This window comes from Pimephales promelas, chromosome 22 (assembly GCF_988280905.1).
Source record: "Pimephales promelas chromosome 22, fPimPro1.hap1.1, whole genome shotgun sequence".
Taxonomy (NCBI): Eukaryota; Metazoa; Chordata; class Actinopteri; order Cypriniformes; family Leuciscidae; genus Pimephales; species Pimephales promelas.
Genome location: NC_142790.1, coordinates 15,099,666 through 15,127,505, shown reverse-complemented (window position 1 = coordinate 15,127,505; position 27,840 = coordinate 15,099,666). Strand labels below are relative to the sequence as shown.

General features: G+C 36.7%; 3 protein-coding genes across 4 annotated transcripts; 1 reads left to right on the top strand and 2 right to left on the bottom strand.

Moving 5' to 3' along the window:
* Positions 1 to 2,889: 2,889 nt before the first annotated feature.
* Positions 2,890 to 8,456, bottom strand: LOC120476132 (myelin-associated glycoprotein). The gene is made up of 8 exons (XM_089125650.1): positions 8,144 to 8,456; positions 7,882 to 7,956; positions 7,322 to 7,672; positions 4,587 to 4,907; positions 4,225 to 4,482; positions 4,004 to 4,091; positions 3,799 to 3,850; positions 2,890 to 3,624 (listed from the first exon to the last, which is right to left on the bottom strand). Exons 1-8 carry the CDS (start codon positions 8,163 to 8,165, stop codon positions 3,412 to 3,414), a joined length of 1,380 nt encoding a protein of 459 aa, XP_088981776.1. The 5' UTR covers positions 8,166 to 8,456; the 3' UTR covers positions 2,890 to 3,411.
* Positions 8,457 to 9,641: 1,185 nt separating this feature from the next.
* fen1 (flap structure-specific endonuclease 1) lies at positions 9,642 to 16,277 on the bottom strand. Its single transcript, XM_039666691.2, has 12 exons — positions 16,138 to 16,277; positions 15,769 to 15,877; positions 15,575 to 15,677; positions 14,339 to 14,441; positions 13,424 to 13,487; positions 13,234 to 13,343; positions 12,985 to 13,121; positions 12,813 to 12,879; positions 12,600 to 12,731; positions 11,697 to 11,848; positions 10,080 to 10,194; positions 9,642 to 9,897 (listed from the first exon to the last, which is right to left on the bottom strand). Exons 2-12 carry the CDS (start codon positions 15,848 to 15,850, stop codon positions 9,820 to 9,822), a joined length of 1,143 nt encoding a protein of 380 aa, XP_039522625.1. The 5' UTR covers positions 15,851 to 15,877; positions 16,138 to 16,277; the 3' UTR covers positions 9,642 to 9,819.
* A 53-nt stretch (positions 16,278 to 16,330) lies between these two features.
* tm9sf1 (transmembrane 9 superfamily member 1) lies at positions 16,331 to 27,124 on the top strand. 2 transcript variants are annotated; one of them, XM_039666689.2, is made up of 9 exons: positions 16,331 to 16,759; positions 17,536 to 17,753; positions 17,896 to 18,027; positions 19,326 to 19,448; positions 19,920 to 20,272; positions 22,619 to 22,773; positions 23,843 to 24,028; positions 24,284 to 24,557; positions 25,944 to 27,124. In XM_039666689.2, the coding sequence occupies exons 2-9, from the start codon at positions 17,541 to 17,543 to the stop codon at positions 26,335 to 26,337; spliced, it is 1,830 nt and encodes a 609-aa protein (XP_039522623.1). In that variant the 5' UTR covers positions 16,331 to 16,759; positions 17,536 to 17,540; the 3' UTR covers positions 26,338 to 27,124. The 2 variants fall into 2 exon arrangements, with proteins under 2 accessions (XP_039522623.1, XP_039522624.1); XM_039666690.2 differs by having other exon boundaries at positions 16,648 to 16,785.
* Positions 27,125 to 27,840: the final 716 nt, after the last annotated feature.

Below are 27,840 nucleotides of genomic sequence, written 5' to 3'. Positions count from 1 at the left end.
GCCTTTTAACATGTTTCATGATGAGACATTGCAAAACACCCATTGTGTAATGTCATCAAACAGGAAGTTTTTTATAGGAAATATAGGGGGTCTAAGCCTTTGTTAAAGATTTCTGTAAAATGCTCTTTTCGTGCACTTTTAGAGTAACGACACGCTACATGCTCACGATGTTAGCTAGCTAGCAACATCTGTTACACACTGTACAGGTCAGGCAGCCTCACACAGGCAGAAGAAAAGGTTCTATATAGAACCTTAAACCACTACGCTCATTCATTTCATATCATTTGTTCTAGTTCAAATCTGACTCATAACCATAAGGTTAATCTCTACAAAGGTACTATTCATGAACTGTCAGCTTTATGCCCTTCAGCAAGACACTTTAACTCAAAAGCAGTTTCATACTGTCTCTGTTATAAGGTCATTTCCAAAAAATCATCTAAATGACTAATTAGTTGACATCACGAAACAGTTCTTGGTAACACTTTAGAATAATGGTCCGACATTAAAAGGTAACATACAGGACATAATGATGAGTAGTTCTACATACGCACTTTGGCTACAAACATTAACTAATATGGAATCAAGATTAACTAATCAGCAAATGTAGAACTGAAGTAGTTCGTTTTTGAAGATTGTCTTTTTTACCCTGAACATGGTCATAAAGCATAAAGTTTGAAGTAGTCACCCTTCAAGAACTACAAGTGACCTGGGGCAATATTCACAAAACATCTTAAGGCTAAAAGAAGCTCCTAATTTGCCGATTTAAGAGAAACTCGTACCACTTTGTATCTCGTATCACTTTGGTTTAGTACCACTTTACTCTAAGAGTATTTTACAAAGTTTTTTTAGCACTAAAACCATCTCCTAAATCAATGAAAAGTTAGGGGTAGTCAAGAGGAAGAATAAGTCACTAAGACTGTACGAATTCGACGAATGATTAAAAAGTGGCTAATTCGTAACAATTCATACGACCTCACTCGTACGAATTAATACGATTTTGCTAAATCGTACATATTTTACGAATTGGCCAATTCGTATGAATTCGTACGAATGACCTACCCCTTACCCCGCACGTGGGTTTAGACAAATCGTACGAATTAGTACGAGTGAGGTCGTACGAATTAGACACTTTTTAATCGTGCGTCGAAATTCGTACGAATTGGTCGTGAGATAGTGTTGAACATTCTTAAAATGGCTGTTGCTGGCACTTACTCAGCAATCCACCCAAAGACACTGTACACCATTGAGGAGGCAATCGGCGATAGAGCCTTGGGTGCTCAGCCTTTTCTTCATAAATGCAATAAATATTTAGATTTATAGATTTTAATGTGTGATGACATAAGAGAAAGGTTTATTTTATGTTTATTTCAAAACTCCAAAAAATAAATCTTCTAAAATGAATAACTAAAAAAGAAAATAATGTGCTATGACCTGTGGCAGTTGTTTCAAAAGTTTACACTTAGAATTGATCGAATAGAGTAAACGGGTAAAATAGGCCAATTTTGTGTGCTCCAAGCTTGGCCCAACCCCAGGGTATTCTTCTCCCCCGTATCTCCGGCTAGGAAAAGGACCCAGCCAAGAGTGAGGAGTTGAGGTGGAGGGATGTGGGTCGGCTGTAAGCCTCGATCCTCTCAAGGTGATTGGACACATAATCTCTGGAGATGCAGACATGTTAGAGGCTGACAATTAGCAGAACCACTTACGCATTTTAAAATCTATATTTGAATATGGCAACATTTGTATTTTAAAACTTATATATATGGCAACATGATACCTTATGTCATATTTCTATGATTAAATCACTGAAAGAGACCCCTACCCCATGACTGTGTGCATAGATAGTTAGCATGATGACATCATGCATAGCAACAGGGTCAACCCCACGCTTTCTCTTAGTTTAAGACTTCTCTCTATTCCCTAGGAAAAGTTGTCCTCAGCAGCTTTGTGAATAGGTTTCAAGAGGAAACTCTTAAGAACCTTTACTGCTATTTAGGAGAAATCTTAGTAATAAGATAAAAAGTTTTGAGAATGCAGTCCCAGATCACTAGTAGTTCATAAGGTAACACATGGGTAATTATGATGCAATTTATGACCATTTTCAGGGTAAGAACATTTTTTTTCTTATGTCTCAGACATTAATGATGTGATTAGTTAATTGGTAATTCTTAATCTTTTGTAATGGTTAGTAGATCTAAATGAGGCTAATCTCATTCAGTAATTATTGATTGCCTGTAAAGGTGTCAGGATTATGTTTTGTTCTGGTTTGGTTCTGTTCCTCTTCCTTGTCATATTAAGTTCATTCATTCATTTATTTCATTTTATTGTCCACAATGTGGAAATTTGCCTTCGGTCTCATAAAAACAACAATCAAACAAACAACCAACAACAAGAACAATAACACACAGACATCTTCAGGGCAAAACGCAGCACAGCAGTAGCAATCATGTTACAGTGCATCAACGAGACTTGGTGTTCAACGTCCGAATTGCATTAGGAACAAAAGAATTTTTAAAGATATTACGATTTGCCCTTGGTACTTTGTAACGTCTGGCAGAAGGGAGAAGTTCAAACTCCCTATTGAGTGGATGAGTAGGGTCTTTTGCTATTTTAAAGTTGACCTAGTTTCATGTCTCAGTTTGTTCCCTTGGTTCATGATTACGCTCAACTATTGTCCTATGTTAAATAACTCGGTATTTAAGTCCTGTATTCATTCAGTTCATTGTTCGGTGTTAAATACAGAAGCATTAATATAGTTTACTGTCTGTTCACTTCCGCTAAACAAACCAAACAAAACACACCCTACTACCATTATTTTTTCAATAATTGTCTTTATTCGTGAAGTATAATGTATAATGTATATAATATATATATAACTTGAAATAACCTGACTGTAAAATGTGTTTAAGATCAGCTCTGAATTCCTCTGACTGAAATCACTTTCATTTAAAATAAACTATAGTCGTAAGGAACAAATATACACAAACATTGGTTAAATAAGTTGTTATAACTAATTATGTATGTAATCTAAACTATAAAATCATATAAAAACATTTGCTCTGTAACCCTTTTACCAAAAAAGTTTAATATTTGCTTATCTGTGACTAAAACATAAGCCTGCGCTGATGGTATAGGATGACAATTAGACATAGTGAACTAACATTTATGAATGAAGACAATCTGGAACTGAGAAGTAACAAGAAAAAAACCCCCAAAAACAAATCAAGTTTATGAGTACAGAATACATATTATGTGGCATTTAAACACCTGACTGGAAGACATTGGAATCACTATGTGAAAAAACAATGAATGTGATGTACATTAAGAAATAAAGTTGTTAAATGTTTTATTTCCATAAGCCAAGCCAATAAAGCATACAACACAGTTCACTCAAGCCATTTATTCTAATGTAAACTAATCCTGGTTCATCTCCTTCCCTGGACCTCTGACCTCGGCATATACCGTCTCAAGTCCTGAGCCCTGTACTGAGGTGATTTTAGTTTGGTTAGTGGAGAAGTCAATCTCTCCATAGTGGACTACGTCGTTCTCATCATTTGGCATCTCTAGCTCTTCACCCGGCACAAAACCACCATTAGCATAAATGGTCTGCACTTGTTTTTCCAGACCCTGAAAGGGGCAAACATAATAAATTTACTGTTTAAGTGGATCCACTGTCCTTGGTTTTTAGTTTATGTATATAATAAACCATTATTGTAAAGAGTGATAGTGATATCTGCTTGTTATGGCACTTCCTATCTGAAATGGCAGTAATGTGATCTGCTAAAATAGTGTAAAACATACCTGATCTGAGACGTCGGTTTCCTTAATAGTGGATGCCTTTACTCTTCGCACTCTGTTTTAATAAAAAATTAAGAAATACATAACGTACCACCATATTGTGAACACCAAATTAAATGTTTCAAAGAGAAATGACAGGTCTGAATTTATTTATTCCGAAGTCTGGTTGATCATTTCCATATACAATACACCATCTAACTGTGCTTACCTGAGGAAAAGTGTTATCAGAAGAAATGTCAACAGAATTGCTGAAACTCCTACTACACTGCCAATGATCACAGACTGATCTAATGAGCCTGATTGAAAAAATAAAGCAAAATTAGTTAGTCAAAATAGGCTATGCATATCATTTTAAAATATAATTCAATCATAAAACTGGAGCTAATGATGATCATCAGATAGTGTATCTGTACATAGAAATAAACACACCTTCCACAATCAGCTGGATCTCTTCTGACTTCTGAAAACCATGTTCATTCTCTGCTTTGCAAAAGTACCAGCCTGCGCTGCTACTATTTACAGTAAAGGTCAGTTCTCCTAAATCCAGCTGCTTCTCCTGTCCACGTTTGTGCCAGAAGGTGATGTTACCTGATGGATTGGCTTTGCTTTTGCAGGTCAAAGTCACATTAGTGCCAACAGAGACTGAAGCAGATGGCTCGATGGTGATGCAAGTTTCTTTTGGTGGAACTTGAGGGCAAAATAGAAACTTTTTAAGATAAACTAGATGTTTTAATAGTACTTCTGAACATAATAATGCTAATAAAAGAGCAAAACCACTTTAGATCACTTACACAGGACTTGTAGCATGATCACGGTGGTCTCCACAGTTGAGTCATTAGATGATTTTCTTGGATATGTAGCAATGCAGGAGATGTTCTTTCTGTGATCCATGTATGAAGCTTTGAAGGTCATGTTTGAAAACACTGACTGGGTTTTATCAGGTTTCTCCTGTAACCGTGTTGTATTTTGGGCAGAATTAGGTATGTAAGACCAGGATATTGTAGGAGGTTGTTCTGGGCAGGGGGCTTCAGCGGAGCAGCTCAGATTCACTGTTGTGTTCTCCATTACTACTTTCAGACCAGTGGGTTTAAGTTCAGGAGGTTGTGGTGAATCTACAGGGCACAGTAAACATGGTATAAATTGCTGTTAAATTTAAGGAAAACATACAACAGCTATCCACCTTATTCCTGTGCCCCATGACGCTTTCCGCAAATTATGGGTGTAACATCTATTAATCTGTAAACAATTAGTGAAAAGCTCGCGCTATGAATGCAATAGGTTAAAAAAAAGTGTCACAATGAGATGCATTAACCGACTCACCCTTCAACCATCGAACATTAAAATAAAATTTAAAAGTTTAAAAGAATCAACAGGGACTTTCAACAGACCAAAAATAGCCCCATTAGTGCGAGTCTTTGGTTAAAGATCACTGTAGTAGGCAAATATCTGTATTGTATAACAAGCCTTAATCAAAAAATATTCATTAACTATAGGTGACAATATGAAAGTGATTTCCGTCATTTTGACTGATTATAAATTGCATTTAACCTACCTGTGAAAACAAACCTGGAAAGGGTGTATTCCAGTGAATTATTAATGGAATATCGTAAATTAAATTCAGGAAAACAGACAACGCATGTGCCGTATATGGTGTCCTTTTTCATACTTTTACAGTGGATTGCAAAGGAAAAAATAAAAAATCATCACGAGGAAAAGAAAGCAGCGACTGAAATGAGCTCTTGCCATTTTTATTATAACATGTCACGTTAAAATACCATAACGTTATCCTCATGATGTCTGAAAATAAATCATGAAGGAAAATTGACAGCTCACCCAGTCAAACTGATGGATCAGCTTTATTTGTAGGGCAACGTTATGATTTGAAATGATTCATTTTAGCCTTTTTGAATGGAAATTCCCCAAACCGGAAGTGACACCCATAATTCAAAACGCAGTAAGGTCGTCAGGAATAAGATGGATAAACACACTCCAAAAACACAATCAACATACCCAGAGAGGATACAATAAGTTTTTAAATAAACCAATAAATTACCATGCATGAAACCTAAGTCACATGCACAAATTTATTAAACATTCACAAAAAGCAAATTATGTGCACACAATACAATAACGTAGTCATAAAATAAATTTCACAAATCAAAATCAAAATTTAAAGATGAACAACATATAAAAAGTTTTGAATGTTTAAATTTTAGTTTACTTGATTCATTTGATTTTATTATTGAATCTGAAATTGCAAATCATCACAAGTTTATGTATTGTTTTAGAATTGTGTGCATATTTTAATGGAAAGTCATGCTGCCATATTTGCAAGAGTTTTGGGCAGCTTTTTTTTTTTTTGAGCATTCAAGATCAAGTCCTGTCTATTTGAATTGAGAAATCCTGAAAAGTGTTTGCCACACCCTTTTTTATATTAACAATGACTGTTAGCCTATATATAGAACAATGACTGTCTCTTTGGCAACCGCAGCTTCTAACGGCAGCTGTAATGCCGCGATGACTTTACCAATTGCTGCTTTGGCTTTTTTATGTAGAATGCAGGACTTATTCCGCCATCTTGCTCATATAGGTGTAACTTGATTCCAGTTTTTTGAAGTTGACTGACTCTCACTATAGGAGTTAATAGAATCGTTTCCTCGAATTCATGTGCTTTACAACAAAACAGAGTCAGGAAGAGAGCAGTCATTAAGCAGGGAATGCAAATGTTTATTTGGATAACTAAATACAAAAAGGTCGTAATATTGCATCCTATTGTTTTCAAATGCATTTGAATAAGGGTGCGCTGTGTGGAAAAACGAGGGGTCTGAGAATGCGGGACTCTTTACTGTCTTCCCGTCTTTGAAACGAAACGTACATACGTTTAGATGTAATTTTATATACAGTTATGTTTATTTAATATAATTTTAAAAAGAAGCTTAAACACAACGAGGGGTGTCTGTTTTTGTGACTAACGTTTCATTAGTAAAACCATGGAGTATAAAATTCAATATAAATTCTCGGTATTGCATTGGACTCTACGATTGGCGGAAGTTATCGAGCATCCTTACACCTTCACCGGAAATACCACCATGCATAGAGCCCATACACAATATGGCGGTGGTTCTCAAAGAAATCTGAGACTCGCTATGACAGCAGATGCGCAGTGGCTGGTTTAGCCTAAAAAAAATATGCTTTTGAAAATTTGAGATTTTGTTGCAGATTTAAAATATGCACTTGTTTGTTCGACAAACAGTTTTTGATATTTCAGGATTCTGCCATTCAAATAGATCTAGAGAAATGGGTCTTAGATGCTTGAAATAATTGTCTGGAGGCGTTACACAAATACGGCCGCCAAATAAGACTTTCCTTAAAAGTCTCTTCTTTGATGAAAACACCATTATTTAATTTATTTAAAAAAAAAAAAAAAAATACTCAGGGCTTTCACAATAATGGATCCTAATCAGGAAGTAAAATGTCACAACAGATTAATATAATTTGGAGTAATATAGTATAGAGCCCCACTCACCTGAGACCAAAATTTTTATGGCATTCTGATATGAGTATAACCAATCCGGCATTTCCACCCTGAAGTAGTAATTGTCCGAATGATTGCTCATCATATCATAGAAAACTGTGGTACAGTCAAGTTGACTAAGATTTCCAGTTATCTCTATACGATTGAATCCTGTGGTGATGTTTGTACTTCCATTATAAACTACCAAACTCCCTGGTTCTAGAAAAGCATGATAATGCTTAATCCAGATGCCAGATATACGTGTTGCTCTTCTCAGTTTCTCCTCTAGCACTTCAAATGCACAAGGTATCCGCACACAAGAGCCGCTCAGTGCTGTTATTTTGCTAGGCAATATTGCAGTTTCTGAAAACAGAACAGCAATATAAACAAACACATTAAAATATATTGAAGTGCAAAATGAGTGTAATATAGAGTTCAAAATTAATTCTAACAAAATATACCATTTCTGAAAAGAAAGTAACAAATGTACAAAAACACTTATTACACAATTACTGTACTACAAAAAGTTTTTGATTATTTTCATTTAAGTTGTAAAGCAACTTCGGTCTCACCTGCTGAAGTTTCCAGTACGAGTTCATTGGAGAAGAACAGAAAAATCATGAAAGGAAATACAGACATCTCGCGTGCTGCAAGTACAAACACAAAAGACATGAGTTTCCAATCTACAAAAAGGTTTCAAACGGATGTCACTTTTTCTTTTGACTCTTAAAAAGTTATATTTTCTGATTTATATTTAATGTGATATTATATTTTTTAATTGGATAGTCTCAAATGTGCTGAATGAGAAACAATAAATTGATAGAGAAGCCTCACCTTGAGCAGGACAGTCCGTCATTCATTCAGAGTAAAATAGAAGTCCAGCACGATTTCCTCACAGACTATGAATTTCTGTGATCTGACTACTAGTTTTCAGACAGAGTAATGATGCAGAGGTTAACTACTTCCAGGAGTCCCCTCCCAATGTGTACTTTCAGCAGGTGAAGCATTTAATATTACCAGAATAAAATAAACCAAATGCCCAAGTCTGTAAAAGTCAGAATTCCAAGTCATATAGAAGATCAAATGACCTTTTACATTTAAATTCTTTCTGTACTTCAGCACTAGAATATCATTTAACAGTGTTTTGTCTGCATTGAACAACTGTCTGTTGTTTGTCGCACTTCCTCGTGCAAACCTGTTTATCAACCCGTCAGCAAAGAACAGAGAAGCTTTATTGGTTAATGATTACGGTTCAGAAATAGTATGTAGTATAGTTATAGTATAATATTGTGAGAAGTATAATTCTCACTTCATAACACAATGGTGACTATTTAATTCTGAGAGAAAAAAAGTCAGAATAGCGAGATGTAAAATACAATTGCAAAGCAAAAGTCAATTGTGAGAGAAAGTCAATATTTTTACCATACCATCTTCTTCCGCTCATCCGGGGCCGGGTCGCGGGGGCAGCAGTCTAAGCAGAGATGTCCAGACTTCCCTCTCCCTAGACACTTCCCCCAGCTCTTCTGGGGGGATACGGAGGCGTTCCCAGGCCAGCCGGGAGACATAGTCTCTCCAGCGTGTCCTAGGTCTTCCCCAGGGCCTCCGCCCAATGGGACGTGCCCGGAACACCTCCCCAGGAAGGCGTCCAGGAGGCATCCGGAACAGATGCCCGAGCCACCTCAGCTGACCCCTCTCGATGTGGAGGAGCAGCGGCTCGACTCTGAGCTCCTCCCGAGTGACCGAGCTTCTCACCCTATCTCTAAGGGATCGCCCAGCCACCCTGCAGAGAAAGCTCATTTTGGCCGCCTGTATCCGGGATCTCATGGGCAAACTCCCATGAACCCTCCAGCACCCTAGTATAGAGCTGGTCCAGTGTTCCACGGCCCGGACGAAAACGCACTGTTCCTCCTGAATCCGAGGTTCCACTATCGGCCGTATTCTCCTCTCTAGTACCCTGGCATAGACTTTTCAAGGGAGGCTGAGAAGTGTGATCCCCTATAGTTGGAACACACCCTCCGGTCCCCCTTCTTAAAAAGAGGAACCACCACCCTGGTCTGCCATCCCAGAGGCACTGCCCCCGACCGCCACGCGATGCTGCAGAGGCGTGTCAACCAAGACAGCCCCACAACATCCAGAGACTTGTGGACTTAAGAGACTTGTCAATATTTTTTTTTTGTTAATTCAGGTGGGGGAAACAAGGGTCACCAGGTTAAAAATCTGAGAAGGTAACACAAAGTTTATAGGTTTAACCAGCAGGGATGGGAACCAAATATAAATTCATGTAATGAGCCTGTTTACCAGATAGATCATCAAAACAAACCACACGAACATATCATAGTTAAATAGTTATCTTTATTCAAGACAATACAGAAAACATGGCATTTAAAACTTAAACTTATTTCCCCCAAGTTTATTAAAATACTGATAATGTTCATGTTTTGTTTGTTACAATGTGAAATGAAATAACTGTTAAGGTCATGACCAGCTTTGGACTCTGGCTGAAATCACTTTTATTTGCCCTTCTTAAATTTGCCTGATGTAGCACTTGTTTTCTGTTTCTTCTTGGCAGATCCTTTTATTTCAGGCTCCTATGTGATAAAAACAATATTTTACAAATAACTTTTCAAAAAAAAACATGAAGAATCCATATAATTACCACAAACTGAATCATGAAAGTATTAATGATAATAATAATAAAGTAAATTATTAATTTTCAGAGTATTTATCTCAATATAGCCATTACAAGTTAGTTCCAGTCATTACATCCTACCTTACGCTTAGAAGAGATTGATCCGGTTACAGTAAAGAACGTGTCCAGTCGGCCCTGGGTGCTCACTTGTCTACTCTTCATGATCTTCTTACAGCCGTTACGGATACGATCCTCACTAAACACACACATTTAACACATTCATATTTATTTGTTTCATCTCAAACCTCACAGCACAACAGGTTTTCCACCAAATTGGTGTGGCTTTTATGCCAGAGCTGACGCTTGGCACAAACATCATCAAATCTTATACACAAATGAACATGCCACATCACAACTAGGGCTGCAAAAACTAATCAATAAAATCCATTATCCATAATTGATGACAATTAATTGTGTCTGTGTGTGGTACTCAAAGACCATCAGCCAGTCGCGTCACTTCACAGTAGTGAATAACTGAATCTAAGATAGCGGAGGTGAGCTGCTGTGGGAAAGGTACATGATCAACGTTGTCCAAAACATGGGAATGCTTTAAGTTTTTACTTTTTAAGCGCTTCAAACAAAAAGCACAAGCGTTTACTGCATCCTGCCCTCTCATGCTTTGACAGACCCATGTGCTGTTTGACATGTTTTCCTCACTGCAATATTTCTGTCTACAATACACATTGTTAAAATATGTTTTGTTAGAAATTAAGTGAAGGTTGAAATTTTTACAATTAACAAGTAATCATATTTATGAGGGCATTAACAGTAAAGACACTATTGTAGGTATAGCCCATTAATGTAACAATTATTTTATAATGTATAATTTATAGTGAATGTGTGTATTCTTCATACCTCACACAAGTGAATATTTTGTGCTTTTGTTTTTATTGTCATTTTAATTTCTGCTTTAAATAGTAAACAATTGGTTGTTTTTAAGTTTAGAAATGTTAAGTTTGTATTTTAACCCTTTATCGCTTATAATGTACAGCATAGCCTACATAGATATTCACTATATTTGTTTTCATTGGCTTTACATAAAAAATAGTTTAATTAAAATAATTCTTCATGTATGAGCATTTTTAGATTATCACATTTAATTTTCAGATTAATCAATCAAAATAATCAGTTGCAGCCCTAATCACAACCTTTGTGTACAAGCCATTTCATATCCAGAGCCATTAATGTGGCATCAAAAGCTGCTTCTGCAATAGTTTGTAGTCATTTAGATATATTACGAATAAAGAAATAGCTGTTTATTTACAAACATGAAATTAACATTTTACAGTGACCTTGTTATATGACAGTGAACTAAATCAAACCCTAATTATATAGGAAATACATGCTGAATAGAGAGTGTAAATACACTAACAATGACACCTTTAAAAGAAAGGGTGACGCTTTTATAAATTGTCTGTGTTACAGTGCGATTATACATTTAGGTACAGAGTAATACTAATTAACCACATGTTCTCACTATAGAGTTTGGATTAGAGTGTAGTTGCATGTAATTATGCACAATTTATAGTTTATGTAGTTCTAACAAGGACACTGTAAAATAGCGTGTTACCACGTAAAATGTGACTAGTATTTTTGTCATTTTTGACTTTTCTGATGTTACCATGTTTTAGAAGTTGCTGCAGAGTCCAGAAGCCTTTTGGCAGAAAATAGGGTTTGTAGAGATTTAAGTTGGTTTACCTGAACTGTTTCTCAGCACACATGAACTGAATTAGTTTCTCCTCGTCAGGTTCGTTCCACTTCAGATCGACAGATGGGCCGTCCACGACCTCAGGCTCCAAGAAAAGACCCCGAGCCTCTTTATACAGCCAGTCCTCTGGAGCTGGGTGCTTCTGCAGCACAAACCAAACAAACAATATGTTGGAAGCCTACTTAAACTTAAAAGATGAAGGCTGGATGTTGCGGTTTTAGAGCAACAATGAAACTGCAATTTACTTTTCATGAGAGAAGTAGCGCGATTCACTTCTGTCTTCTGCAAAATATCAGGGATGCAAACAGTGCGCTTTTTGGCGCCTCCCGCTTTTTTCACGTCAGTTTGGTTGACTTGTGTGAATCGTGCAGATCCGAAGAGATTTTTGTGGGGGTGGGGGGTGTCTGATTGTAATTTCACCAACAAAAATTCTGGATTGCCTCCACAAGTAAATCAGTCAATAAGCAAATAGATTTGCCCTGTTGCCAAGTTATTTTCCAACAAAACAATGCAATGACCACTAGAGGGCACAATTGATCAAGTACATGATCCTGGATGTGATTTAAAAGGGTGCATCACTAAGATGAGCGTCTTCTTGAAGATGTACTGATCTGCAATGTGAAATTCTGTAGGGGTGGATTCTTAAATCCTCTACCGCTTCAAATTATATCCCTTTTGAGTGGTTAGTTATTAATCAATATTTATACTTCTAAATATTAAATGACTTGAATGACTTAAAGCTTGTGAGATTTTAGTTACAGAACTACACGTCTTAACTGGAACGTCCCCATCTCTGTCTCCTGGTCTTCATTCATCATCTCTGGTCTTAACTGTAAATTCCCCTACAATTCAATAATAAGTAAATGGCTTTAAACTGTGAAAAATAAACTTACATTTGGGTCAATATTGTCAAGGATCTCTTCAATAGAGCCGTGCTGTTTAATAAGGTCGATGGCCCTCTTGGGTCCGATTCCTTTTATAGTACCACAGTAGTCGCAGCCCAGAAGGATACACAGGTCAATGAACTGAGGAAGACATTCAAACATAGCAATCAGAAAGTATTTATTTATGTACAAAAGAGGATTTACTGAAAGCAAAGGTCTCACCTGTTGATGTGTCAGACCCATATCCTGTAGAATACGACTGAAATGAAACTCTTGGATAGGGAGCTTTCTAAGATGAAAAAGAAAAAACACTTATTTGTGCGAGACCAAATGTCTCCATCTCCAGAACAAATTCAAAAACTATTTCAGATTTAAAGCGTATATCCAAACATACTTCGCTTCACTGGCTGTTAGATGCCTCAACAGGACTGTTGTTCCGAATGTCAAACCGTCCATATCTTCTGTTGCGGTGGCATAAACCTTCCCTGCTTTCACCAGAGCGGCACAGCTCGCCTCAGCCTCACATGGAGCCTTCATATGAAATATATACACGTTTGCTTAAGTCCACAAAATAATTATCTGCATAATAATATTCATATAACAATGATATTTATATAGTCGGCAGTCATGACTGGGGCAGTACCTCAATGTATGGGACTCCCATTAGAGTAAGTAACTTCTTGCATTCATCGTTGTGTTGTTTGGTGACTTTCACAAGTCGCTTACTGAACTTGTCAATGTTCTCCTGTTCACCTGTGAGAATTTTTTTGAAATTAGATCCATTTAAAAAAATATATTTTCAAGAAAACATGCCGTTTTGAAAGAGTCTGTACCTGCTTCCTGTGCCTGAGCTAGAAGTTTCTCAGCCTCCGCTCGTCTCTCGACTCTCTTCTCCAGCTGCAAGAATACAAATAAACACATGTTAAAAGTTTCCCAGCAGTCAATTATTTTATCCCCTATAACTCATCTTTGACAATCGAATTGACAAATTAAATTTTTGGGGGGGTGAAAATAATTTATTCGTGCCTTAAAATAGCTTAAACGTAACTACACCCCTGCTTAATGTACTATACAGCAGTGGCTCTCAATCTTTGAGTAATTAATGACAGAATTATCATTTTTGGGTGAACTAACACTTTAATGAAATAAGGTTATAAGTAGTGAAATCTACAGGCACAAATATGCCATCTCGTAATACCTGAAACAGTATCACAGTATTTTTGGGAACCGCAGCTTCCAGTTTTTGTTGTTTTGTAATATTGTTTTTTTTTAGTTTTATCGATTTGTTTATTGCAAACATTCCCTTCAGCAAATTATAATTCAGTATTGTATGGATGAAAAAAAAAAGGTTTGGAATGACTAAATATTGTAGGGATGGGCAACGATTAATCGCATCCAAAATAAAAGTTTGAGTTTACATAATATATGTTTGTGTAGTGTGTATAATTCATTTGTATATATATAAATACCCACACATGCATGTATATATTTAAGAAAAATGTGTTATTAATATATCAAATATTTATATATAATATTAATTGTGAATAAATATATATATGCACACATTTCTTAAATATATACATGCATGCATGGGTATTTATAAATACTAATTAATTATACACACACATATATTATGTAAACACAAACTTTTATTTTGGATGCGATTAATCGTTGCCCATCCCTAATTATTAGTATGAGTAAATATTGACATTGTTCTTTAGAGTAATTGCACGAGGTCTATGACACACCTCTCCTGATTTCATTTGAGGGGGCTTCCCATCAAACACATAAACCGGCTTGATGCCGCTCTCTAGCATTCGGATGGTCCTGTAGAACATGCCCATCAGGTGGCTGCGGAGACAATGACACATGTAAGAATGTTACGATCATGCAAAGATAAAGTGGCACATGGTTATATACTCAGAATCTACACCCGGGATTCCTCAAATAGTGGACCACGGCCCAGTTCCAGACACTGGCTTGGTTCCAACCAGACCATGAGACTTAACACCATTTGACCTTTTCTGCCATTTAAAGTGAACACTAACTTATTGCAGAGCTATATCCTAATATTTGTATGTAGAGCCAAACTTGCTTCATTCCAAGTCCTTTCTATTTTGTGGGCGTTGCTTCTCTCTCTGGAAAGAAAACCCGATAATGGACACGTTCCTGGATTGCTCGAAGAGGACAGTATGGGCTGTCAATCCTCCAAAGAGAACTTGAGGTAAAATATTGTTTTCTTATATATTTTTACTTTTAGTTTTAACGTTAGCACCATCGTCTCTCTTTCGTTTCGCCATTTTTGAAAGTTGTGTACGGAAAATCTTCTGTGCTCCTATTGGTCAACCTTATTCATGTGATGGAACCGTCATGGACATTTATTTTTATCTACATTTATTAGCATTAATAATCAGCATGTTAAGAGTATTTCATAATGTCATACTAGGGATTTTTTTTTAGATTTCAAGAAAAGGCAAATTTAACTTTGAAATTATTAGTTAGCTATGTTTTCTGCTCATAATGAGGGAGTTAAGATTGGGAGATTCATGTTGTTTGTTTTTAGAAGATACTTATTTTAAACAAAATATAAAATGGTCCATACTTCAAGAGGAAAACCCTGAACCTAGAATCTTTGTCACATGATGACCTTCTGCCATACATGGGTATCTAAATGTAAAATTAATAATAGACTGATAAAACATCCAATTTTACCCTTTAATATTCCTCTTCAATTGAGCTAACTGATTTTTTTTACACTAGAAACCACTGTTTTGGCCCTGAGGGCCCAATATACTGATCTTTGAGGACTATTTAGTATTTGTTTTGTTTTTTTACAACGAACAAATGCTTCCCAGCCGCACATCCTAAAATATTGTCCGGAATTCTTGCAACTTTATTTGAATACCACAGATCCACACTTTGAACTCAATCACATTCTCTTTCATTTCAATCATGAACAAATGATAGTAGACAACACTACATACCTAGTGGTCTCTCCATCTTCATTTTGCAAAACATTTCCGTCCTGTCTGACAGCGATCAAAAACTGGTAGATGCACATGGACGCATCAATAGCAATCTTCCTTCCTACATGCGAAAATAATACAAAAATATAAACACACACACGTTTTACTTGGAATAATAATCACAATCTCATTTAAATGATAGGGGACCTTACCAAAGTAGTTTTTGATGTCTTGCTCCTTGATGGCTGAAGGCGCGTGATCTGCAATAAGCTTTGCAAGACCGTGAATTCCCATAGTGATGTTGTGATTGACGTTAGATATCTAAATAGATTAAAACCCCAAAAAGCGAAAGTATTAGTTGCAAAAATAAAAAAAACAACACAGAACAGTTCATGGATCGGAATGGAAGCTAAATAAGGAACGTTAACGTTATCCCAACAGTATCCACAGTCCACACTACTTTCATGCATCCAAAACAAAGCTTAAAAGCCCGCAAATGTCATAAAGCGGCTAATGCACGCAGCGCATTTATGTAACAACACTTTACAGACTGCAAAACGCAGAAAAAATAGTCAACTTACCAACTAATTGTTTATTTTAGTTTTTCGCTTTTCAGGCATACACATACAAACGACACCTCGAGAACACGCGTCGTCAATTTCGCGCGAATTCTAAATAAGGCATAAATAATCGAGTTCTTGTGAAATCGATGGAATCGATGAATCAAATTTGTCTAGTTCAGCCTTCGCAAGGAAGAACAACGGACACGGATCTTCTCGAGCGATTAGTAAGGACTGGCTCCTTTTAACAGTGGCGAAACATCCATGAGAGAGAAGAAATGACATCGATGTTCCTGATAATGGTTATCACCTATTAATGAACGGAAAACGTTTGAACCCTCACTTAAAGTTGTGATTTAAAGAATCCGAGGGTTTTTGAAGCAGTTGCAGGTGTTTGCGCTGTAGCCACGCCCACCCCGGAAGATCCCAAAAAGGGTGTTTTTATTTTTTAAGGTGACGTGGATTCGCTGTTTGCCGCTGCTGCTTTCGACCTTTTGGCTGTTTCATCGCGTTAAAGCAAAGAGTGGATATATTCAATCACCAGCAATGGTCAGATATGACATTACACATACGCGCGTGCTGTTGACTGGATTTTGAAAAGAAAGAGGCGATTCTGAGGAATCCGAGGAAGCATCTGAAACAGGTTTGGTGCATTTCTCGGATGCGGAAGTATGTAAAGCATCTCAGGCTAAATGTTTATTGTGCGATTTGTTTATAATTTGTTTATGTCTGAAGGATGCTAGCTACATCTGTTTATATTTAACCTATTAAATCTAATTTAGATGAATCTAGTGGAGGACGTTGGGAAAATTGTCAAATTCTTCCATTAGGAGACTCCATAAGAACTGATTTCTGTAACATTTTATTTTAGTGTCGTTACACATATTACATGTACTTACTATAGTAATAACAGTACATTATGTATAATTTTACAAGCAACTGAACCAAACATTTTATGAAGTAAGCTATATGTTGTACATTCATTTTACTAAGTACTTATTTGTGTAATTGTAATAAGGAAACCTTCAAATAACGTGACATAACAGCTTTTTTTTACATTACATTGTCCATTTATTTACCTATATTCGCTTCCATATTTAACAATCATATAATTATTTCATTCGAGTGAAGTATAATATGTAGTTGATGCATAATAAATCCTTAAACGTTTGTTATCATTTCTCTTAAAGGGACAGTTCATCCCAAAATTAAATCATGAAGTAAAGGGATAAATCGCCCAAAAATGAAAAGTGTCTTCATTTACTCACCCTCACTGTTTAAAAAGGTTTTAGATGTAGTCTAGCATGTCAAACCACTGGACCTGTCAACCATGAGCCATTTAAAATAACTATGTAAATGTTTTTTTGTTGTCTGTAAAGTTGCTGACCCCCTTTACAGTCTTGATTTGCTTACCAACAGGTGTCATGGCAGCAAGACTGGAACATTCAGGCCTGCGTGTCGCTGGTCGATCCCTGAGGCTCTGTGTGCTGGTTCTGTGCCTGCTGCCTCACTTTGGCTGGACAGTCAGTTACAAGCAAGGCGATCCGGTGACCCTGTACGTTAACAAAGTTGGTCCATATCACAACCCTCAGGAAACCTATCACTATTACACTCTGCCAGTCTGCAGACCTAAAGAGGTGTGTGTGTGTGCACTGCACAAATCAGTATTATCTGGATATATTAGTGTGCTTGCTTTATGACCTTATGGTGCAAAACATGTCAATAAAATGTACTGTTAGTGCAGCTCTATCACCTTGTGGATAATTGATTTGTTTGCAGGTCCATCATAAAGCCTTGAGCCTGGGAGAGGTGTTGGATGGAGACCGTATGGCTGAGTCTCTTTACAACATCCGCTTCAAGGAAAACACAGAGCGACTGCCGCTATGCACACTCACTCTTTCTGAGAAAGAGGTAGCAATGCAGACATTCAGAACATTTTTAAAATGTCAAAACAATCTCCGTTCACACCGATCCGCGAAAACGAGTAAAAACGCTGTATTCTGCTGCCGAGCGATGGAAAACTATAGACTGAACACGTTTTATGCGTGTGCATGACGTTGTCATCTTCAGAAATTCGTGTTTTTGCTGTTTACACAGAGAGCGTTTTCAAAAATTTGCACTTTGAAACCACTTTTTTTTTTAAAACTTTGCATTTTCAGGCACCCAAAAAGCTGTAGTCATGTAAATGAGCGGCCAAAGCGCCGTAGTCGTGTAAACAGCCCCTTATTTAGTGCATAAAATACTTTTGGGATTTTAAAGGGGTGGTAAAATGGCATTTTCACAAGATGTATAATAAATCTCTCAGAGTGTGTGAATTTTTAGCACAAAATACCCCCCAGATATTTTTCTATAGCATGTTAAAGTAGCACTTTTTTCAGGGTTTGCAAAAACGCACCGTTTTGTGCCTGGCCCTTTAAATGTAAATGAGCTGCTGCAGAGGGCGGGGTTTCAATGTGTTAGCAGCTGCGATTACCTCATGCAGAATCACTAAAATTACAGAAACTGTTCTCCCTTTAATATTAAAGATGGAAAGACTCAAGAAGAAGTGACAACATGTAGAATGCAACAGGACGCCTCTGAATGGTTAGTTGATGAATTTATGTTGCTGTTTGGAGTTAACTATCTTCAATTCGCATATTCTGTCATGGTAATCTATAAATCACTCGTATAGGAACTGTTGTGAGTACATTTTAGGGTTGGTGACGTCACTTACCTGGGAGGAATGTCGTGTTGTCCCTACCAGCCGTTTGTTGTAGTCCTTTTCTTTAAAAGCAAATATCTTCCTTTGTTTATAACTTTGAGCATTGTAACTTTGATACTGTATTTTATACTCAAACAGCAACATTACACACTAACTAAAGTTAGAAAAGTGAAATCATACTTTACCACCCCTTTAAGTTTGTGATTTTGTTAATGGCACTAGGAATGCAACATTTTGGGAAATTATAGCCAATAAACCATTTCTCTGTATGGCAGGCTTCTCTATCCTGTTTAGGCTTTAATCAAACATGGCTGAACCAGCTAGTCAGGGTTTTCAGGTTCATTTGAGAGTGATGGGTGTGGTGGAGGGTTGGAACTAAACTGTGCAGGAAGGATCTCCTGGAACAGGATTTAACACCTTTTAATGTCAAAGAAGGGGAAAGGGCAGAGATGTATTGTATAGAAATGGCTTCAGATGTCTTCTATTTTATACTTTTTTGAAACTACAGGTGGATCAGTTGCGAGAAGCTGTTGAGGAGCTGTATTACTTTGAGTTTGTCCTTGATGAAATTCCCATCTGGGGTTTTGTGGGATACATGGAAGAGAGTGGATTCCTGCCTCACAGCCACAAGGTCTCTTTCTATGTCTCCATCACTCACTCACTCGCACACATTCAGTGGCCCCAAAAAGTGTTTGGACACTTTGCCGCAATTTTAAATGGATGCATTTCTTTACATTAGATAAGAATATATCAAAACACGCATTGTTGTTTTTACCAAAAACACTTGTTAAAAATATTAAAAATATTCAGGGATGGGATTTCCCCGTATTTTATATGGATTTCAATATTTTCCAGCCAATTTTCCATCAAAAAAAATGCAGCCTTGGTGAGCATAAGAGAGTGAAAACATAAGAGAGTGAAAACATAAAAAAAATTGTTGTTATTGTATTACATATTTTTAAATATTAAATAAATATCGTACATTAAGTGTCCAAATCTTTTTTGAGGCTGCTGTGTGCTATTTGACTGTTTTGATATATGATAATTCAGTGAATAAAGCATCATGTCTCTCTTTATTCCTTTTTTTTTTGTACATCATCAGGTGGGATTGTGGACACACTTGGACTTCAATATAGAGTACAACGGAGACTCTGTGATCTTCGCCAATGTGTCTGTGAAGGATGTGAAGCCGGAGCCATTAGAGGAAGGAGGGGCAGGCCATGGCGCTGGTGTCGGCAGTGGCGGTCTGTCCATCACACACACCTACAGTGTTCGCTGGTTTGAGAGTACGTTGCCCCATTCACGCAGAGCAGAGCGCCTCAGAGACTATTCCTTTTTTCCCAAGACTCTGGAAATTCACTGGCTGTCCATCATCAACTCTCTTGTGCTGGTGGTGCTACTGCTGGGCTTTGTCATCATCATCCTCATGAGAGTGCTGAAGAATGACTTTGCCAGGTGAGGAGGGATCTGAAGTCACATTCACATACGCGAATCTGGTTGATTACATGATTGTATTTAATTAATATTGTTTTTTTTGCTAAAAGTTTTCAGCCTTTACTTGGACTTTATGGACTTTAAATTCTGATTAGTTAAGTGGCATTTAAAACACACCTGTGAGCTTATTTTCTAATATGACAAATTTCAATGTAACTCGGACGCCACAAACAGCCTATACACTCACCGGCCACTTTATTTGGTACACCTCGGGTTGGAGTATCAATACTCATGTAGGCTGTGCCGTTTAAACAATGCTCAATTGGTACTAATGGGCCCATTGTGTGCCAAGAAAACATCCCCCACCCCATTACACCGCCAGCAGGAGTCTGAACCGTTTTTACGAAGCAGGATGGATCCATGCTTTCTTGTTATTTACAACAAATTCCGACCCTACTATCTGATTGTTGCGTTAGAAATCGAGACTCATCAGATCAGGCAAGGTTTTTCCAATCTTATATTGTCCAATTTTGGGGAGCCCGTGCAAATTGTAGCCTCAGTTTCCTGTTCTTAGCTGACAGGAGTGACCGACGTGTCTTCTTCTGCTGTAGACTATCTGCTTTACGGTTTGACGTGTTGTGAGTTCTGAGATGCTCGGTTGTATTTAGTGATTATCTAAGTTACTGTTGTACAGCTCGAACCACTCTGGCCATTCTCTTCTGACCTCTGGCATTAACATGGCATTTTCGGTCACAAAACTGTGGCTCACTTGAATATTAGGCATAAACTGAAAATAAGCATCACTTTTTATGGAGCCCCACCTAGAGGGACATGGTTAGGCTTTCTGCAGTAGTCGATTACATTATAGTACATCAGATTGTATTATCATGTGAGTGAAGATAGTAAGGAGAGATGACTGACAGGATGAGGTTGGAGGATTTAGTGTGCAACAAATCCTGACAAAAATCTAATCTTGTAAAATGTGTGATCAATACCGCCACTCCATATACGTATGCGTGATTGCAAATTCGATAGCTCCCTGATACCCGCTAATTAATTACAATATTATTACCCTTATTATTATTAACTATATAATTGCGAGTAAATACAAAGCCATTCATTCATTTTTTTTTCTCTCATCTCATATCACCATGTCCCTTTAGAGCAGGGATAGGCAACTTCGGTCTGGGAGGGTTTAGCTTCAGCCCTGATAAAAACTCACCTGCCTGTATCTATCTAGTAATCCTGAAAATCTTGATTGCCTTGTTCAGGTGTGTGTTAAATTAGGGTTGGAGCTAAACTCTGCAGGAAAGTGGCCCTCCAGGACCGATGTTGTCTATCCCTGCTTTAGGGCTCTGTAGAATTTCCTTTCTGAACATAATATTTGGCTTTGGGCACATCCTTACTGGATACTCTTTTTTTTTTTTCTTTTTTCTTTTTTTTTTTTTTCCGGATCATTCTCTGTAAACACTAGAGATGGTGGTGTGTAAAAATCCCAGTGGATCACCAGTTTCTAAAATACTCAGATGGCACCAACAAAAATGACACGTTCAAAGTAACTTAAATCACCTTTTTTCCCGTTCTGATGGAAAAAAAGGCACCGTTTGGATTTAAATAGGCAAATGCTAAGATTGCGAAGCAATCAAATGCTAAGTCTAAGATTGAATCAATATTGCAGTGGAAATGTTGTGATGTTATTTCCATCAAGACAGAGGTAGGCTGCATACATTTGCTGGGCAGTGTGTGTGTGCATATACAGTAAATATTATATTATTTAATCAATTTAAGGTGGTATTCTTAGCTGATCTTGAAGTCTGTTTGTTTACATTGTGCAGGTAAACTACTCTTAATTAAACTGTAATTTTAGGTTAATTAAGTTCATAAGAAAATGTGTCATGTTTATTACACATTCAATTAGCAGCACATTTGGTACTCCAGGGAGCTCATATTCCCATTAGTCAATTTATTTCTGTTGTTCCCTGAGCAACACACGGCTCACCAAGGATGCATTTATTTGCAATACTGTGAAACATATACATACAATTTAAAGTAATTGTTATCATAACATTTATTTGATGGTAAAGCTGTCTTTAGTGTCACGATCATTCAGAAATCATTCTTATATGCTGATTTGGTGCTCAAGAAACATTTATTTGTACTATTATTATTATTTTAATTTTATTATCATATATTCTTATTCATTTCTTTTTACTGACCCCAAATGTTTGAGTGATTTTGTATCATGTAAGTCAGGTGAAAGCAATGAAATAGTATTAGTATTTATAAGTAAATGTAAATCTATATAAAGGAAGGGGGGTGATCATTAATGAACACTGGACTGATGGAACGCTATTACTGTGTCTGCAGGTATAATGTGGAGGAAGATGGTGGTTGTGACGATCTGGATCAGGGGGATAACGGATGGAAAATCATCCACACAGACGTCTTTCGTTTCCCGCCATATAAGAGCCTCCTGTGTGCTGTATTAGGCGTCGGGGCGCAGTTTCTAACTCTGGCCACAGGTATCACATGCTGCAGTTTAAAGATATATCAAATCATTAAATGAATGCCTGTTTTCAAATGAGCTAGTGTGAGCATGCTAAATAACTACATCATTTGAGGACTGGGCCGTGAGGGAGATAAGTCCCCCCAATAATTCGAAATACCCAAATTGTCCCCCCAATATTTAAGCTGTATAATGCTGCTCTGCTCTTCTCCATTACGCACACTGCTCTGTTTGTTGTTCGGATGACAATAATTCAATAAAATGTTTAGGCTGCTCTGCTTTAGCGGTCTAACAGCACTTTTCAATTGCTGCGTTTACATGGAGCCTAATAATCCATGTGGAATCGGACTAGTAGCACAGTCGGAATAAAATTCACGTGTAACCTCGTCAATCGGAATGATTTAACCAAATCTGACTGAAGTTTTTGTGCTTTAGACCTTTGCTAATCTGTTTGGCATATAAATACTTGATCGGATTGAAAACTGAAACTGGAAAGTTGTTAAAGAGTTGTTAGAGGAAACGTCTTCCTCCACCAGGTTAAATTGATCATGACAATTTTTTTTTTTTTTTTACTTTTAGTTTATTCCCTTAAATCCCTGTTAATCCTTTAATTATTTCCTTTAAATAAAATGACCAAAAATAATTTATTCCTTTTATTTATTTTCCTATTATATGTATTTATTTAACTATATATTTTAAATTTCTGCAGAAAATAAAAATAGAAATTGAGCCCCCACCTAGGTCAACACACGATTACAGCCTTGTTTTAGGATGACATCTCCATTCTAAAAATATTCATATTAATATCTAATAATGTTAAGTCTCATGTCTGTTCAGTATTAATAACTGAATAATGTTATAATAATGGTATAAAACAAATGTATTGGTATATGGTATAAAACAAAAAATAACATGGTTCAATTTTACCTCAATTCGTCTGTCACTGACCAATCATTTGTCTGAAGTATTATGTGTATATATGCAATATTATGTGTAAAACAGTCACGTCAGTTAGGTACTAGGGATAAAATTGGGATAAATATAGAACATGACCTTCAGGTAACCCTCTTTCCCGGTTTCTTAAGGAATCATTGTCATGGCACTGCTGGGGATGTTCAATGTCCATCGTCATGGTGCCATAAACTCGGCAGCGATTGTATTGTACGCTCTGACCAGCTGTGTGTCAGGTTACTGTTCCTGCAGCTTCTACACACAGATCCAGGGACAGCGCTGGGTCTGGAACATTATCCTCACCTCTGCGCTATTCTCTGGTGAGACACAGCAAACTTCTGTATTTATACATCTAGATGGTTTATGCAACAGGAGCACACTGTGTAGGGTATTTTTTCCCACAATGCAATGTGCTCAACAACATGATTTTATTTTAGATGGTAATCTCAGTCAACATACATATTACCTGTCACAATTGCAGTGTTTTTATCAGTAAATGTAACTGACATTTCACCAATTCACTGTTGCTCTCTTTGTTCTTCTCTTCTATATTTCACTCTCTCTGATTTGTTCAGCCCCCCTCTTCTTCACCTGGAGTGTGGTGAACTCCGTTCACTGGTGGAGCGGATCGACCCAGGCCCTGCCGGCCACCACCGTGCTTCTACTGCTTGGCGCCTGGGTACTGGTGGGCTTCCCCCTCACCGTCATTGGTGGGATTGTTGGAAAGAACAGAGCTGGCAACTTCCAGGCGCCGTGTCGCACTCGTAACATAGCTCGCCAGATCCCCCAACAGCCCTGGTACAAACACACAGCTGTGCACATGGCCATCGGCGGTTTCCTGCCTTTCAGGTAAGAGCAGTGAGTCTTAGCAGATGATTTCCAGACAGTGGAAGAAAAAAACAAGAAAACTTAAAGGAAATATTTTTAAATTGTATTACTGTAGTGGTCAAAAGTCATTTCTGGATGTTTTTGCATGTGTTCATAATTTTGACAGCCTGGCCAAAAATGTATGTCCACACAATTTGGCATGCTTCATTTCGTTATTGTCACAGATAAACTACAAGAACAACCACGCAATATTCTAACAAAATTGTTACAAATTTTGTATAATATTTGAATGGGTATATTTGGGTATGAATGGGAATATTTGAATACAAATGTAAATTTTACATCCCTTTTGACGACCATTTTGAATATAATAGAATATTTATAATCCTTTTATATATAATACATAATATAAGAACACGTTTAAAAACATGTTTTCTTGCATAGTATATATTCATATAATATCCCTTGTAAAAATATAATATATATTATATAAGAAAACATTATAGTATTATTATAGAATGGAATAAGCATTGTTAAATGCAAACATGTTAACAGAAAAAAAAATAAATAAATATATATATATATATATATATACTGTATATATATATATATATATATGTTTGTGTTTACATAATATATTTGTGTGTGCTGTGTATAATTATTTTGTATATATAAATATGTATATTTATATAGAATATAGCTTATGTATATATATATATATACACACACACACACACAGTATTTAGGTGCAAATAATTCTTTAAAATATATTTTAAATATATATTTTAAAATATAAAATTATTTAAATATATACATGCATGCATATGTATTTATATATACAAAATAATTATACATAACACAGCACACACATATATTATGTAAACACGCAATTAATCTTTGCACACTCCTAATATATATTCTTTACCTCACAAGTTTAATTGGTCAAATAAACTGACCTGTTTGTGTAGTAATTCAGCACCTGCGGGTTTGTTCTGTAGAATTAAATATCCTCATTTCTTTATATCCACGTGTGGCGCTGATATACGTCATGTTAAAAAACATGAATGTTTTCACTCATCCATAAATATTATTAGATCCATCAGCATGACAGGAAGTCTCATCATTCCGCTTATCACTGCGTCATCAACTTACGTGTTTGTTGTATGAGGTTAGCGACCCCAGCGAAAAAAATTACATAGTTTAATATAATCTAATATAATACTTAAATGTTTCTTATATAATAAAAATTATAATAAAATATAAATAATTATGTATGAAAACTTGCTAATATAATGTATTTTTAAAAATCAAAATGAAAAAATAAGATTTTTTTTAAATCATTTATTATATTAATACTATATATCTTTATCTCCCTTGACAATTGTTTTTCTCCTCTTGACTTTGCAGTGCCATCTCAGTAGAACTGTACTACATCTTTGCCACTGCGTGGGGTCGTGAACACTACACACTCTACGGCATCCTGTTGTGCGTGTTTGCCATCCTGCTCTCGGTGGGCGCCTGCATCTCTGTGGCCCTCACCTACTTCCTGCTCTCAGGCGAGGACTACCGCTGGTGGTGGAGAAGTGTACTTAGCACCGGCTCCACTGGCATCTTTATATTCCTTTACTCTCTCTTCTACTACCACAATCGCTCCAACATGAGCGGCCTTGTACAGAGCGTCGAATTCTTCGGATATTCTTTGCTCACTGCGTTTGTTTTCTCACTCATGCTGGGAACAGTCTCCTTCTGGGCATCTCTGGCTTTTATTCGTTACATCTACCGTAGCCTTAAGATGGACTGAGGGCCGTATCCTCTAAAAATACCCCAATCCCCCTTGAAACGGGGAAAGAGACTTATGGAGCAGTTCCTCATGGATCCCTGCATGAGCAGGTTTTGTGTTGCTGAAGTATATTAAACTATCAATGCCAATCTTAAAAGGAATAGGGAACATTCGACAGAGCGACGGACTAAAGACTAATTTAATATTCCATTTTGCTCACCAACAACCTGATACTTAAAATTCACATAGATATATAGTTGCTAGATTATCTGCACATCAAATACAGAAGTATTTGAGAGTCAGCTGGATTGTTTGTGCTGCTGAAAGCGTCAGATTTTCATACTTCAAAATGTTGCTTACCATGTATCAAAGACTTGAAAGTTGTAAAGTCTGTTTTGGATTTTGTTAATGTAGTGACTACAATGATTATATGTCAGTTTCAAGACATAAGGGGAGAAGAATAAGAGGCCTTCGTACTTTGTTTCAGAAGACCATTGAGAAGATAAAGCGCTTATGTGTACTGTAGGTGAGTTTACTTGATGATTAAAGGGGGATGTGTGGTTATATGGAAGGATATTATCATCTTTGAGGAAAAGAAACGTGCCATATTGTGTACATGGTGCAATATGCGCTTTGGGTTTAAGGAAGGTTTAACACAAGCAAGCTGAAGAAATGAAGAATAGATTATGGAAGCAATACCATTGTCTGAAGTCGCCATCAACTGTGATCTGCTGAAATGTAAATATACTATGTTTTCAATAAAGTCACTTTTATTACAGTAAGAGAAATAAATGTGGGTGAAATGCTATGGTGGTGTCGATCATATAAATGTTGGTAAATTGAAAAGACGAAAGGATTTAAAGATGTCAGGTATGCCCTTTTGATCTGTTCTAGCATTCAAAAGTTTGGGGTCAGTTAGAGTTTTAGAATAGTGTCTCTTTAACCAAAGCTGCATTTATTTGATAACTTATTTGAAATATTAATATATTTTCAATTGAAATCCCCAGGATTACATCAGTCATTACTTTAGACTTCAATGATCATTCCCATGCTAATTTGGCACTAAAGTAACATTTCTTATAATTGTTGTATAAAACAAGTGTGTTTTTCGAAAATCTATGCATTTTCCTCATAATCTTTTGGAAAATCGCCAAAAAAAAAAGAAAAGATCTGTGTTCAATTTAGAGTTGTGACCCTTACACGTTTTGTCCATCAAGATAATCTTTACTTATCCAAAATGTATAGATTTTGAAGCATCTATAAAGTTAAAAAACAAAACAAAAAAACAAGCAGGTTATTGGCGTGTTTGTCAAAGATCAATTAATTTAGGTCAAACATAGGTCAAAATATTTAGAGGCTTTGTTAACCACATAAATTATTTGAGGCGATTTAGCAAAAACCCATTCAAAATGAGACTAGGGCGAGGGAACCGAAAGTGCTAAAATGCTAACTACTGTCTATGATGCTAACTCACGTCCGCGTTTTGGCCTACAAAGTGACGTCATAATTTTTCGTGTTCAGTCT

What these genes read in the sequence shown, in the direction of transcription:
- LOC120476132 (XM_089125650.1), bottom strand. Translation starts at nt 8,165, where the DNA reads ATGACGGACTGTCCTGCTCAAG. An exon ending in CATAAAAATTTTGGTCTCAG is followed by an intron (nt 4,908 to 7,321) that starts GTGAGTGGGGCT and finishes TGTGCCCTGTAG; the next exon opens with ATTCACCACAACCTCCTGAA. An exon ending in AAACCGACGTCTCAGATCAG is followed by an intron (nt 3,625 to 3,798) that starts GTATGTTTTACA and finishes TGCCCCTTTCAG; the next exon opens with GGTCTGGAAAAACAAGTGCA.
- fen1 (XM_039666691.2), bottom strand. Translation starts at nt 15,850, where the DNA reads ATGGGAATTCACGGTCTTGCAAAGCTTATTGCAGATCACGCGCCTTCA. An exon ending in AGACATCAAAAACTACTTTG is followed by an intron (nt 15,678 to 15,768) that starts GTAAGGTCCCCT and finishes TTTCGCATGTAG; the next exon opens with GAAGGAAGATTGCTATTGAT. An exon ending in TTGACAATATTGACCCAAAT is followed by an intron (nt 11,849 to 12,599) that starts GTAAGTTTATTT and finishes TTTGTGCTGCAG; the next exon opens with AAGCACCCAGCTCCAGAGGA.
- tm9sf1 (XM_039666689.2), top strand. Translation starts at nt 17,541, where the DNA reads ATGGCAGCAAGACTGGAACATTCAGGCCTGCGTGTCGCTGGTCGATCC. An exon ending in TCACTCTTTCTGAGAAAGAG is followed by an intron (nt 18,028 to 19,325) that starts GTAGCAATGCAG and finishes TTGAAACTACAG; the next exon opens with GTGGATCAGTTGCGAGAAGC. An exon ending in CTGAAGAATGACTTTGCCAG is followed by an intron (nt 20,273 to 22,618) that starts GTGAGGAGGGAT and finishes CTGTGTCTGCAG; the next exon opens with GTATAATGTGGAGGAAGATG.